The sequence below is a fragment of the Suricata suricatta genome, chromosome 13, assembly GCF_006229205.1.
Source record: "Suricata suricatta isolate VVHF042 chromosome 13, meerkat_22Aug2017_6uvM2_HiC, whole genome shotgun sequence".
NCBI classification, from domain to species: domain Eukaryota; kingdom Metazoa; phylum Chordata; class Mammalia; order Carnivora; family Herpestidae; genus Suricata; species Suricata suricatta.
In genome coordinates, this window is record NC_043712.1 from 26,683,582 (window position 1) to 26,696,674 (window position 13,093).

The 13,093-nt window shown below is 45.7% G+C and overlaps 1 protein-coding gene across 1 annotated transcript in view; it reads left to right on the top strand.

Annotated features, from left to right (window-relative positions):
* The window catches only part of ABCA1 (ATP binding cassette subfamily A member 1), a 128,189-nt gene that overhangs the window by 65,600 nt on the left and 49,496 nt on the right, over positions 1-13,093 (top strand). Inside the window, exons 8-11 of the mRNA XM_029919638.1 lie at positions 2,156-2,248; positions 6,709-6,949; positions 8,688-8,827; positions 9,147-9,263. Of these exons, the coding sequence (XP_029775498.1) occupies positions 2,156-2,248; positions 6,709-6,949; positions 8,688-8,827; positions 9,147-9,263 (591 nt within the window). The remainder of the gene's footprint in view (positions 1-2,155; positions 2,249-6,708; positions 6,950-8,687; positions 8,828-9,146; positions 9,264-13,093) is intronic.

The window sequence follows — 13,093 nt, forward strand, 5'->3', positions numbered from 1 at the left end:
ATCTTTTGTTTCAGTTTTTCAAACACTGAGGAAAAAGGGGGATTGTAGGGAAGAAAAAAGCATTTCATCTCAAGACTTCAGGAATTAGGTCTTAGTCTTGCACTGAAGAGTATACTGTTAGAAATTGCACATGGGGTGTGGCTGACGTGCTTTGAGAGGACAATGGTAGCTCTCTGCTTGGCAGGGGGTGGGCCCCTCAACAGGAGAAACAATTCTTGGAGAGCTAGCCAGGAAGCAGAAGGGAGGATGTGTGCCTTTTTAAGAACTGGAAAACCCTTGAGTTTTGGCAGTAAACTTTTTAAGGAAGGGAAGAGAAAGGCAAGGGTGACATTTCTGAGAATTGTGAGGATGTGCTGTGTGCCAGGCAGTATACAGTGCTCTGCGCATGACCTCTGAATCACTGTCCTTGACAGTGCTGTGATACACGCATCATCACGAACTCTACCGCACGGCTGTGGAAATGGAGCATGGGGAACTGGAGTCATTTGCCTGGGGCCTGGTAGCCACCACAGGTCCCCATAACCGGAGAAGAAGGGACAGAGTGGCAAGAGTCTTCAGAATCTTATTTCCACTGAGACTTTATAAAAGACGGATTAGCTCCCAAATTTTAGGTTGTGAAATGTACGTTAAGTTAACTTGGCAGTTTTCTGCTACATAATCCCAAGCATGTATCATCTTGTGGGCCTCATGGGAAGCAGAAAAACACTTCACATCCTATGCCTTCCAGTTAAGACCTCTAGGTTTGTAGAAGTTTTCCTTATTGTACGTTCTGTAGGGTTGACTTTTAAGGTGATAACCTTTAGTTATGGTGTGAACCTGAAGTACGAAAGTAAAAAAAATAATGTCCCACTTGTTTTTGCTCATAATTACTTAACGGAAGAGCCAGCTGTTAGTGTAATCCATGAGTTGCATCACGGAGACCTACCTGAGGACAGTGGTGAGGGGAAACCATGGGCCTATCTGAGGCCCGGGAGTGTGGGGAAAACGGACCCTGGTGACCAAGCCATTCTAGGGGAAGCTCATGAGTCAGGCTGGGCAGATTCTTTCCTAGAACCTCTATACAGATTTTATCAGAAGCGTACATTCAGGATTATGCATGGATATGATGAGGGTCATGATGATACCAACTTAATCCTCTGTGTTTGGAATTCTTTTTAAAGGAAACTCTCCCAGGCCTCTCTTTCTGAGATCCTGATCCCGAGTGCCATCCATCCAGCTATTTTCCATGCAGTCTACGCTGTGATTTCACAACAATCCCTGGTAGAAGACAGATAGCAGAAGGGCCTAGCCTCCTCTAGTTTAAAGAGGTGTCTGATATTAAGGAAAATGGTGCCTATAGAAGCACCAAGGAAAGATGGCTTTTCCCTGAAGGCTTTTTTTTCTATGTAACAAATAAAAAATGATGAAACTGGCCCTATATCTTTTTCTTTTTGGAAGCCTGAAAATCCAGAACCCAGTTTTCAGTCTCCTGAGCTCTTGGAATTCTGGCCTCAGAGTCTGTGCATCAGTGTTCTTTCTTCTTTAGCTTAAGCTTGCTGCCCGCACTTCTCTTTTCCTTGGGCCCAATTAATTATTTTCTAACATTTGTTGTGAAGCTAAGTGGTCTGTAACAGCAATTAAATATACACAGGAGTAGATACAGAGATCTGACTAAACGTAGACATAAAAACAAGGATTCCATATTAAATTTCAGTGTTACACATAGTGCTGACCTGAGCAGAATGAGAGAATGTCTCCTATCCGTGCTTTTGGCAGCTTTAAATTTCAGTTTCTTCCTTAATGTGAGCCATTACAAACTTGTTTCTCGAAGTTCTTCTGTTGTGCATCATGCAGATTTGGGAATTTGCGGTCAAAGTTGCATTGGCTAGACATACACACACATATCCCCAGCATGAGATATTTTTATCGACTGCATATCAACTAGTTTTAAGTACATATTTCTACACTATTTAAAGGCACTCATCAAAGATTCGTAATTCTTATCTGAGATAACTTGCAGACAGGCAGTTAGAATAATTTTAGTGTCTGTCTTTGGTTAGGAATGGGTTCCTTGTGTTTTAAACTCAAGATGGTGAATGGTTTTAATTGTTTATTTCCAAAAGAGATTTCACATTTACATTTGAACCTAGAAACAAAGTATTTTTTCTCATTTCAGACAGAACTAAACTATACATCTCCCATCCTGAGCAAGGAACTGACTAAGGCCACAAAAGCTTTGATGGATAGTCTCGGGACTCTGGCCCAAGAGGTAAGTTGTGCCTTTCTAACACCAGGAGGCCATCTACAATGGCTCTTTCCACCTGAGTTTGGTGTAGAGGGTCCCTTGGATTTGAATATCATGTGAAACATGAAAACAATTTTAGAAGCATCGGTGATCTTAAACATTATCTGGTTTGAGCTCCTTACTTTAGAGATGAAGAAACCAAGATGCAGTGATGTTTCAAGAGCTACAAGAGCTAATTAGTTTGTGGCTAAAGGCCTGTTACTTGGTCTAGAACTTTCTCCCATTGTTATTCTCTGCCCGTAGTTAATGACTCCTTGGTAAAGAGGATCATTCCCATCATCATCCATGCTCTGTGTTTGTCTTACCAAACATTCCTCTGTATTTCTTTTTCAGGAGTGAGGCCCACCTTTTTACGAACTAAAGGGAATAAAGTGTATCCCTAATTCAGACCTTTCCCTGTAAACAACCTGGCCTCTAAGATTCACCTTTGGGAATGTCCTTTCTTGATGAACATTAAGCTGAGTTTGCCTTTCGGGTCCGCATGTTGACTGACCAGTGTGTTAGACTGATCTTCTGTTCACAAGATCAGGTGGCCTGTAGGTGCTTGCAAAAGCAGTTATCCTTTCCTCTGCCTGCTGGCCAGTGTGTGTTTCACCTGGGTGGCACCCACCCTTGTTTCAGATTAGACTTGGAGAGGAGGAGCTGTCTGGAGCCCCAGTGTGTAGGGAGCTGAGCTGGGTGTGGGGGAAGGGGTGCTGTGGTCAGAAACAGTCAACCCTGAATGTCCATATCAGATACAAATAACCTTCTAAACTTGGTTCAGCCTTAATTTTGAGTTGCTTCTCTAATCTTTTTTTGGGGGGGGGGGTATTTGTTAATTTTTTTCAAATATCAAAATTTAGTTTTCTGAGAAAAGTATTGAATGTTCATCTTGGAAAATGAAGGATGTTTGGGAAAAACAGATCAAACACATGTCGACAATTCGGTGTATTGCTTTTAGTTCAGTTTTCTTTTTTCCTTGAATTCTGCTCGTGGGTGTCTGACTGAAGAGGCTTGGGTTTTGGGTTTCTTTCCAGAGAAGTCCTTTCCAGCCTACCATTTGTTCTTCTGGTTGTGAATACTGGTGACCTCTCTGTACGTGGAGAATCTGGGTCACCTGGGGTTCTTCCAGGAGGCAGAAAGAAAACCAGGAACTGACCTGCAAATCCAAAGCTGTTTCTCTACGGTCCTGTTAGTGGACGCTGAGTTACAAGGCATTACTTCCTTCCAGCCTTGGAGCAAGCAGAGACTGCGATGTGGCAGGTGTCTCTGAATTTAGGGTTTGGGCACAGTATTTTATATCACGGGTCTGCCTTGTGTTTGGGGTAAGAATAAAAATGGAAAGTGATGTCCCCATTGCTGATGAGGCAGAAACTCTCTGAGCAATATATTATTTTTCTTGGCAGCTTCCTCCTTGTGCCTGGCCTGTTCCTCGTCCAGGGCAAGCAAGGGCTACCCGCCCCTCTCATGGCAACACCTTCAAATTCCTACGATCATGAATTACTTACTGTCTAACTTGCTACTTCTCTGGGACAAATGGAAGGAGGTTAATAAATAAATGCACATGTGTATCTGTTCAGTGTTTAGAAAGAAAGTTGGATGTTTTGACCAAAGCACAACCCTTGAAAGGAAAAGGAAAAGGGAGCTAATGATTTCTGAGGACCTCCGCTGATTCATGTAGTTTCACCAGATTTCCCTGTATCACTTGCATGACAAATGGGTCTTACTGTGACCATTTTATAGGTGGCACTGAGGCTCAGAAAAGTTGGACAACTTGCCCAGTCACCTGATTAGTTAATTAGCAAAAACTGGGATTTGAACCCAGGACCGTTGGACTACAAACTGCATGTTCTTGCTGCTATAGCCTGCTTTTCGTGTGATGAGCTTGATGGAAACTGGACTAGACTTCAGACTGGAAGCTGGATACCCTTCGAAGAAGGAAATCTGGAATCGTAGGACCCGGCAGTTGGGTAGAAATGGGGACTTAAGGAACTAGGTGAGTGAGAGCAGGCATGAGCCCCACATCTGGGTGACAGGACAGGTGTGCCTGATGAGACCGGGAAGGCAGGACAGGGATCAGCGACTCAGTTACCTGTGTCAGCCCCTACCAGGTGCCTGATGTCGCTCCATGTCAGGGTCTCAGCACTGAGCACGCTGGCTTTCTTGTTCTCGTGGAGCTTATGTGGTGGAAGATAGAAATAAACAGGCAGCATATGATGTGATAGCAGGCATTCCGCAAGGAAGAAAAATAAAGCAGAGTCAGAAGGATAGAGGGTGATGGGGTGTTGTTTTAAAGGTGTGTGTTGGAGGCGGTGATTAGAGAAGTCCTTCTGACGAGGTGACAGTTGAACCTGAAGAAGTTGCCATGTGTTGTCCACAAAGGCACTGGTGTAGGGCCTGATTAAGGAATGTATTTAAAGACCCAGGAAGGAGGATGATGTGAGCAGGTGAGAGTACTCAGGGCTGAGGTCAGAAAAGGAGGGGTGACACTATGCAGGACTGGTAAGGCTGGATTTGTGCTGAGATGAGAGGCCAGTGGAGGGTTAGGAGCAGAGAGTACACACTGTGACCTGGAGTATGAGACTGTTGACACTCTGGCTGTTCTACTGAGAGGAGACTAGGCAGGAGTCAGGGAAGAAGGGGCCACTGCAGGGTCCTGAGAAAGTGATTGGACAGCCATTCATTCCCTTCACAGCTGATTATCTAACACCATCTTTCATGGGCTGGGGGATGAATGGCCGCCCTTCTCAGTGAGCGGGAGAGCTTCGCAGAGGAAGTGTGGAGCAGGAGCTGAGGTGCAGAACAATCGGTAGGAGTTTGTCCTAAGACAGGTGCCGGAGGAGCCGTCATTCTGGTGCCTCTGTCCAAAGATGTGCTGGTTTTATATGGGAAGAAATTTGTTCTTTCTGTTGGGAGATAGCGGTCTGGTGGTAGTGGGCAGCCTGTGGAAAGAGACATGAGTGGCTTTTACTTTCATTAAAAAATCTCCAGTGCTGTTCCTCCACCAACCAAAGGAAAGGTGGTCTGGCTGCCTCTGCCTTCCTCGTTGATATACCTCATCCGGGTTATGAAAAGATAAAGTAAGGAAAATCTGGCTGCCTAACTCTGTTCTTTGGAGGGAGAAATGCCTGTGACCTCTGACCTGCCCCTGGAGTGCCTGGTTTCCCTCCAGCGGCAGAGGGCAAAGTCAGGGTCTACGGCATTGAGGACCATGTTCCACAGAGCAGCCAGGAGGCTCCGTGTGACAGAAAACTGGGCCCGTGGTGTCGGAAGCCAGGCTCCCACAGGCTGTGGGCAGGGCCCCTCAGCCTCTCCCCTCTCCCCTTTATGGCTCGGTCTTCTGGGTGCTGAGAACTTGTGGTGACATTTCAAGGAAGATTTATTATTGATTTATTGTGAAATGTGTAGAAACGCAAAGTGCTTGATAAATATTTAATTATAAGAACAATTGGGCCAAGATCTCTACAAGTGCTGGAGAACGTTTGTATAAGAAACAGCGCACTCGTTGGGTGTAAGTCACAGACATGGGCCCTGGCCGCTGGGGCGCCTCCCTCCTGTGCAGGGGCAGTTCTGTGCAGGGCCTCCTCTTCTGCTTCACGTGACTTACCCCTCTCTGTGCTCCGTGTAGCTTCATCATCCTGGTGAGAGGTTGGGCCCTCAGAGAAGTGGTTTTTCCAAGGCTGTGAGCTAATGGGATGTGGAGCTGGGATTCAGCCTCGGGTCTCCCACCGTGCACTTCTTATGTTCTCCGATGCTTAACTGAGACCAGGACGGGGACTTGATACACAGTACCTTCTCTGCCAAGGGTTAGAGGCCTCCTCCGTTTCCACAGGGAAGTTTAAGGTGTTTTAGAAATGGTTCCATGCTGGAGGGTATGAGCAGTTTCTAATGGATGTATTTGGACACATGGCTTTTCAGAGAAAGCATTTTCTCTCTCCCATAAACCAGCAGATAATCCAGAGGAAATAAAGCCCATCACCAGGGGCTTCACTGACTTCTAGTTTGTGCTTCTCGATCTTTAATTTGCATAGGAATCCTTCACCTGGGCATCTTGTGAAACTGCAGATTTGAATTGTAGTTGGATAGATCTAGGTGTGCATTTCAGACAGCCTCTCTGATAACTCTGCTGCTGGACCCTGGACCACCAGGGGAGTCACAAGTATCTGGCAATCCTATCATAAGACTAAGAGGGGAGGGCATAAGATGTTCTGGGATATGGCTTTGGAGAAGTCAAGAAAATAAGACGTGTTTTTCTCTCTGTTCCCCCAAACCTTGCTATGCCATTTTCTCCTTTCGCCCTCTTCCCTCCCCCTTCTCTTCCCCTTCCCACCTTCCTCCCTCCCTCTTCCCTCCCTCGTCCCTCCCCCTCCCACCCTCTCCCCTCCCTCCTCTCTCCCCCACCCCACCCTGTCCACTCCCTCTTCCCTCCCCATCCCTGGCCCCAGCTGTTCAGCATGAACAGTTGGAGTGACATGCGGCAGGAGGTGATGTTCCTGACCAGCGTGAACAGTTCCAGCTCCTCCACGCAGATCTACCAGGCTGTGTCCCGTATTGTGTGTGGCCATCCTGAGGGTGGGGGCCTGAAGATCAAGTCCCTCAACTGGTACGAGGACAACAACTACAAAGCCCTCTTTGGAGGCAACGGCACTGAGGAAGATGCTGGCACCTTTTATGACAATTCTACAAGTGAGTGTCTGTGCAGATGGCGGTCCTCGCCTCAGTTCCCCCTTGGTTCCAGACTCAGTCCTGTGTCCCTCGTCCCTCATGCTTACCCTTATCCTCTGACCCAGTGCTGCATGTTTAGGAGTCTCTGCCCACCAGACTGAGCTCCTAGAGGAGTCTTGTCCTTATCAGCTGACTGTCCCCGCCTCTTTGAATGGGGCCTGGCACATCTCAGGTACATCGTGTTTATCAAGTGCATGAGTGATTGAAAGCCAGCCTCCCCCATTTTTTGGAGGATGGAGGAGGGGAGTTCCCAGAGAAATCAAGGATCTACTTTTTCTTCCCCCTTCCCTTCCCAGCCATGCTTTATAATAAAAACCTTAGAATTACAGAAGGACAGCCATAAAAGCTAACATTTAGGGAGCATTTCCAGTGCACTGGGCATTCTGCTGAAGTTATCTCATTTAACCCTTACAGTAACCTTGCGAGGAACGTTGTATAACCCCACATTTTATAGGCTCAGAGAGGTTGAGTGACTCGATCAAAGCCACACCAGAGCTAACCCACAAAAGCCCATGTTAAGCCTTGGATCTGCCTGGCCCCGTGCTTTTTTCTGGTAGACCACATGGCCTCTGAAAAAGCTGTTAATGGTGGTGTGTGTACACCATCAGCCTCGGGCATTTGATCTGCTGTTTGTTTTTGCTTCTTAGCTGCACGGTGGTGTTAAAGAACCTTGTAACTCCATATCTTTTTCTTGCGCTTGGGCGGTTTTGTGGGGATGTGTGTTCTGTGCCTGGTGCCAGCAAGGAGCCAGTGTTACAGTTTTAGACAATGACATCCTTTTCCTTGAAACCATGATGCAAGTGAGCCTTTCTCCACTTCCAGCCACAGGTGTTTCTTTCAGACCCTGAGCGGGGCCGCTTTTTGTGCATTAGGGTAACACAAGAACCTTTTCTTCTTCTCTGGAGCAAAGCACTCCAGACGTCCCCGGTTGCTTTGCAAAGCCTGAAGGGTTGGCATTAGAGGCAATTTTCTGAAATGCCTTCCGCTCCACTCCCTCACTTGCAAGTCAACCCCAGGGAACTTTCATTCGCAAAGCAGATACAACTGTAAGCACATCCTTTTTCTTTTCTTTTCTTTTTTTAAATTCTAGCCTCTTCACAGCATGTAGAGGATACTTGGTACCTAAAGGAACTCAGAATGAAATTAACAAAAAAATCCAGCCCTTCTGGATAACCCAGCGCTGCTGTCTGTTATAACTTTGGATTTTCTAGTTAGGGGTTTTTATTACATTTACTACATGTACTTGTGATGGGACCTATCAAAGGGAAATGTCTTATTTTTGCTTGAAAACTAAACTCTAAATCCGGCTCTCTGTTTTTAAAGAGAACAAGTTGGCAATGCTGGCGTATGAGTATGCATCTATGCAGGAGTGTGCATGGTGAAAACATGTTTCTAGATCATCTCAGTTGTGAGTTATCCACCGTCAGTTTTATAAATGACTCTGATTATTTGTCAAGCATTGTTGTAGGAGCTCTCCAGGTAATGTCGGTCAGTGCTCCCCACATCTCTGCCAAGTACATAGTAACTTTATTTTTATAGAGGAGCAAACTGAGACTCAGACAGGTGAAGCTATTTGTTACATAGCTATTAAGTGGTAGAGCAGGGATTTGAACCCAGGACTATCTGGCTAGCTCCAAAGCCCTTGTTCCTACAAGTATATGACCAAGCATGTGCATATCTGTCTTTGTCTTCTTCATAGCCCCTTATTGCAATGATTTGATGAAGAATTTGGAGTCCAGTCCTCTTTCCCGCATCATATGGAAAGCTCTCAAGCCTCTGCTTGTTGGAAAGATCCTATATACACCGGACACTCCAGCCATAAGGCAGGTGATGGCTGAGGTAAGCTGCCTAGGCCCAAAAGTCCCTCTCCAGAATCCTCCTAGAATTTATAAGCAAAAAGGTCTGGTGGCTTCAAATGGATTATATTGAGGAAACTTATGGCTCTTTTGGGGTTTCCAAAGAGTGTGACCCAGGCCAGAGCCGACTAGGAGGGCTGGCTCTCCAGCTTCGGGTATTTGAATCATAGCTTCAGGCAGATTCTTCTTGGGGTTGAGAAAGACTGGAAACCGTGATGGAGCATCTTGTCAGGGGTAGCTGCATGTCTCATGGGTCTTCCTCTCCTTTTATCCTGCTGCCCCTGCTCCCTACCTGGCTCCAGGTGAATAAGACCTTTCAGGAACTGGCTGTGTTTCATGATCTGGAAGGCATGTGGGAAGAGCTGAGCCCCAAGATCTGGACCTTCATGGAGAGTAACCCGGAAATGGACCTTGTTCGGGTGAGTATCCCTCTGGTTACTGTGTGCCAGCTTGATGCTAGAGAGGTGAGTTTCTGGTCACTTTCCCAGAAGTGACTGAGATGAGAATTCTTACATTTAACCAGTTGGAGGTATTAAGCGTAGCTCAAGCTGCAGGTGATGGGGCCCAGAAAATGCTGTGTCATGCACATCAGCATCCATGTATCTGGTGGTCAAAATTCAGTTTTCTAAGAAGCTTAGCGAGGATTGGTATTGATGATTATAGGACCTCAACTTTGTCATTTCTTCTACAGCCAACCTTGGCATTTTATTTAGCCTTCCTACATCTTGGTGTAGGTCTTAACAGAGGCATGGGGCGAGGACCTGGTCTGACCTCTAGACTGGGCAGAGATGCCTGCTCCCAAGGTGCTCTGTGAGTGCAGAGTGGCGTTAAGGTGTGGAGGGGAGTTGCACTTAGTGCTTCTGAGCCACGTGAAAGGGAAAAGTGCTCCGGAGACAATTGGATTCAAAAGAGGAGGAGTTTGAACAAGAACAGAGTATTTCCTTTGTTTGAGCCTGAGTGCCATTTAATCACATCATCCCTGTCTTGGGCTGAGTCAGAGAATCATTAGACTATTTCCTATCTCCATGGTGAGGGAGGCCTCTTTCTTTTGTTTCTGCTGCCATTAAGAAGCAGGATGGATTTTACCAGGTTTCCTATCCTGACACCTCACTGATCAGAGGGGCAGCTGAATTTTAGAGGCGGTACCTACCTGAAAGGTACTCTCCCTTGATGCCCTGGGCCTGGGGGAAGAAACCTAGGCAGCCTTCCAGTGATGGGAAAGCTAGAGTCCTCATTGTTGCTCTAGTGCTTTTACATATGCAGAATTCTTAAATTGGGGCCTTTAAAAACTAAGGGACTTTGGTGAGGAAAAAAAGAATAATTTGTATCGATATATGGAATTATTGCTGACTCATAATAACAAGTCATGCCCTTCAAGGATGGGTCTCTGTTGGGCTCCAGTCTCTCCTCTAAAAGGGATTACATGATCCAGCCCCCACAGCCCCTTAGATCTAGGTGTGGTCTCTTGCCTCTTCTTCCCGGTCCTTTCCTTTGAATCCAGACTTCTGCATCTCAGAAGATTATGAGGGGCCCTGTTTAAGGGACTCTACGAGTTTTAGTCTGTAGGCAGATGGATGCTTCCCCTCTGATTGATTGACTTAAGAAATTTTTAAAATATTTTATTTTATTTTCTAAGTACTCTCTATGCACAGCTTGGAGCTTGACCTCATAATGCCCATTATGAAGAATCATGTGTTCTACTGACTGAGCCATCCTGGCACCCCTGATTTAAAAATTTTTAATGGAAGTATAATATATAATATTAGATGGAGAGTTTGGCTTGGATGTTTCAGCAACTCACAGACTCCCAGTTCTGAGAAGACAAAACACTTGTAAATATGGCCATGGCATTCGTTAGGGATTCTTCTGGGAAAACACAGGATGTGCAATAAGAAATGTAGGAACTGTGGATGGGGAGAAAGGCATGGCATGTGGTTTGGAAGGCCTTGTGCGTAAAGCCAAGAATGTTTACTTTAAGCTCTGAGGAATCATGAACGGGTTTTAAGTAAGGAGAGGTGTAGATACATTAATCTGATATGGCAGGTGGCTTGGAGTGTGGAAGAATGGAAGGCAGAGACCAGGTGGAGACCATCTAAGTGGGTGGCCAAGGCATCAGCAGGAGGTGAAGCCTCGCGGCCGCTTGATTGTAGAGGGGAAAGATTTCTAGCTGATGGACAGTGGGGATGTCCAGTACCCCCATGGGGGCTGAGGCTTGGAGTGCAGGGAGATGGCTAAGCTGGGGACACTGACTTAGGGACTCCTCAGCCTGTGGGCGGAACTTGAAGGAACCTCCTCATCTCCTTTCTTCTCTCTCTTAAGGAGTGTATGTCTAACTCCACAAACTTGGGCTCCTCAGTCCTCTGTGCCCTCCTCGTGTCTAGTGTGTGAGGTGGCACCTGAGGCTTCTGCTTCTTTTGGAATAGCTCTTGTATGTCTTTTTTCAGCTTTATTGAATTGACAAAAAAATATATATATATACATAGGCTATACAATGTGTTTTAATGTAGTATATGTTTTGAAATGATCCTCACAATCAAGCTAATTATCATATCCATCACCTCAGATACGGAGAGCAGGTTTCACATACCATGGTCATCCGGCTGTGCCCCAGATCTCCAGAACTTACTCAAATTGCGTAACTGAAACTTTGTACCCATTTTCTTCACCTCCAGCCCCTGCCAACCACCAGTCTACTTTGTGGCAACTCTTATCTTTCTACTGTTTCCAGCTCTATCTACATGCACTGGATCACCTCCTGGCCCCCCAGATCTGGAGACACTTTGTTGAGTCCTAGAACCCACTGACACCAAACTGTTCTCCTTTCTGAGCTGCTCTTTGCCTCCTTCACCTCGAGGTGCTGCTTCGTCCCTGGCTACTGCTCCCAGGGTGATTTTAGGTCGCTGGATCCCCTTAAGTGCCCTAGAATGGCCGTGTGATGAGTAGTCTCGCTGGCACGTCTTTCATGTCTTGCCATGAGCCGTGTTGCTCCGAAGCCATACAGAGCAGAGCAGGCCTCAACCCTAATGCCATGTGTCTTTATTCTGTGCTTACTTGTTCAAGTGTCCAAGTAAAGTCATCTCAGAATTAGTAATGCACACCCCTGAGAACTTCTGTGAGGTAAAAACCTGTATCTATTATGTTAACAAAAATACTTACATATCTCACTGATGACAGTATAAATTGCTATCCCCTATAGGAAAGCAATTTGGAATGAAAATGTCAAAGAACCATAAAAAAGTGCTATCCCGTGTATCTCTAATCCATACACCCTCAGGGATGGATCCTATGGAAATAATTTAAAGAAAGAAGTCACTGTATGAGAGGAAATGTTATTGCTATAATAATTGTTATTGTGAGAAATTAGAAATAGGCTAAATTCTTAGTGTGGGAATAGTTAATGGAATTATAGTATATATACTCCGTAAAACCATTATGTTCCCGTTAAAATAATAAATATGAAGCCACATGGGGGGAAAACTTAAATTGTTAGTGGAAAGAAGAGTGATTTAAAAAGTAGCAGTGTTTGGCTCCATAGAGATTCCACTTCAGTGGGTCCAGAGTTTCCTCTTTCCTCACAGAGCTGTGACAGTAGTTGTACCCACTTCTCCTTGTCCACGAGCTGGGTTTGGCGTGGCCTCATTATTCTGGCCGCACTGTGCAGGCTTCTGCCCCAGGCCTCTGGATCTACTGGTTGAACACTAGCTTGGATTGTCCTTCTCTTCCATGCTGACACACGTGGGAAACCAACCAGCTAGGGAACGAGAAATGGAAGACGGGTCTCTTTCACATTGCCATCCACGCATCCGGCAGTTTCACTTGGTTTTACAGTGGCAGCCTCTCCCCAGACTAAGCAGCACAAATGGGTTTGTCTAATTAGTTTTGATATAAGGCCATTATGAGGAGTCATCAGCTTGAGTCTAAAAAGAGGAAGACGATATAATGCAGGGGGAAGATGTGGTAGAATTACACATTGTGTGTGAAGTTGTGTGAACTTCGGTTAGGGACTTGAACTTGTAAAACTTTTTTCCCATCTGTAAAAACAGGAACTTTTAAGACAGATCTTCTTTATGGGCTTGTATGAGGTAAAGCATATAGACCTAGCATAAAAAGTGTACAGAGTAAGTATGATCATTTTTGTTACTGTAGTTGCTCCTGTGAAGCCAGGCTGGAAACATGTAGAAACTAGATCCAGACTAGTCTGACTTTGAGTTTCAGCTCCATGCCTGTTAGCATTGTGACTCAGCTTTGG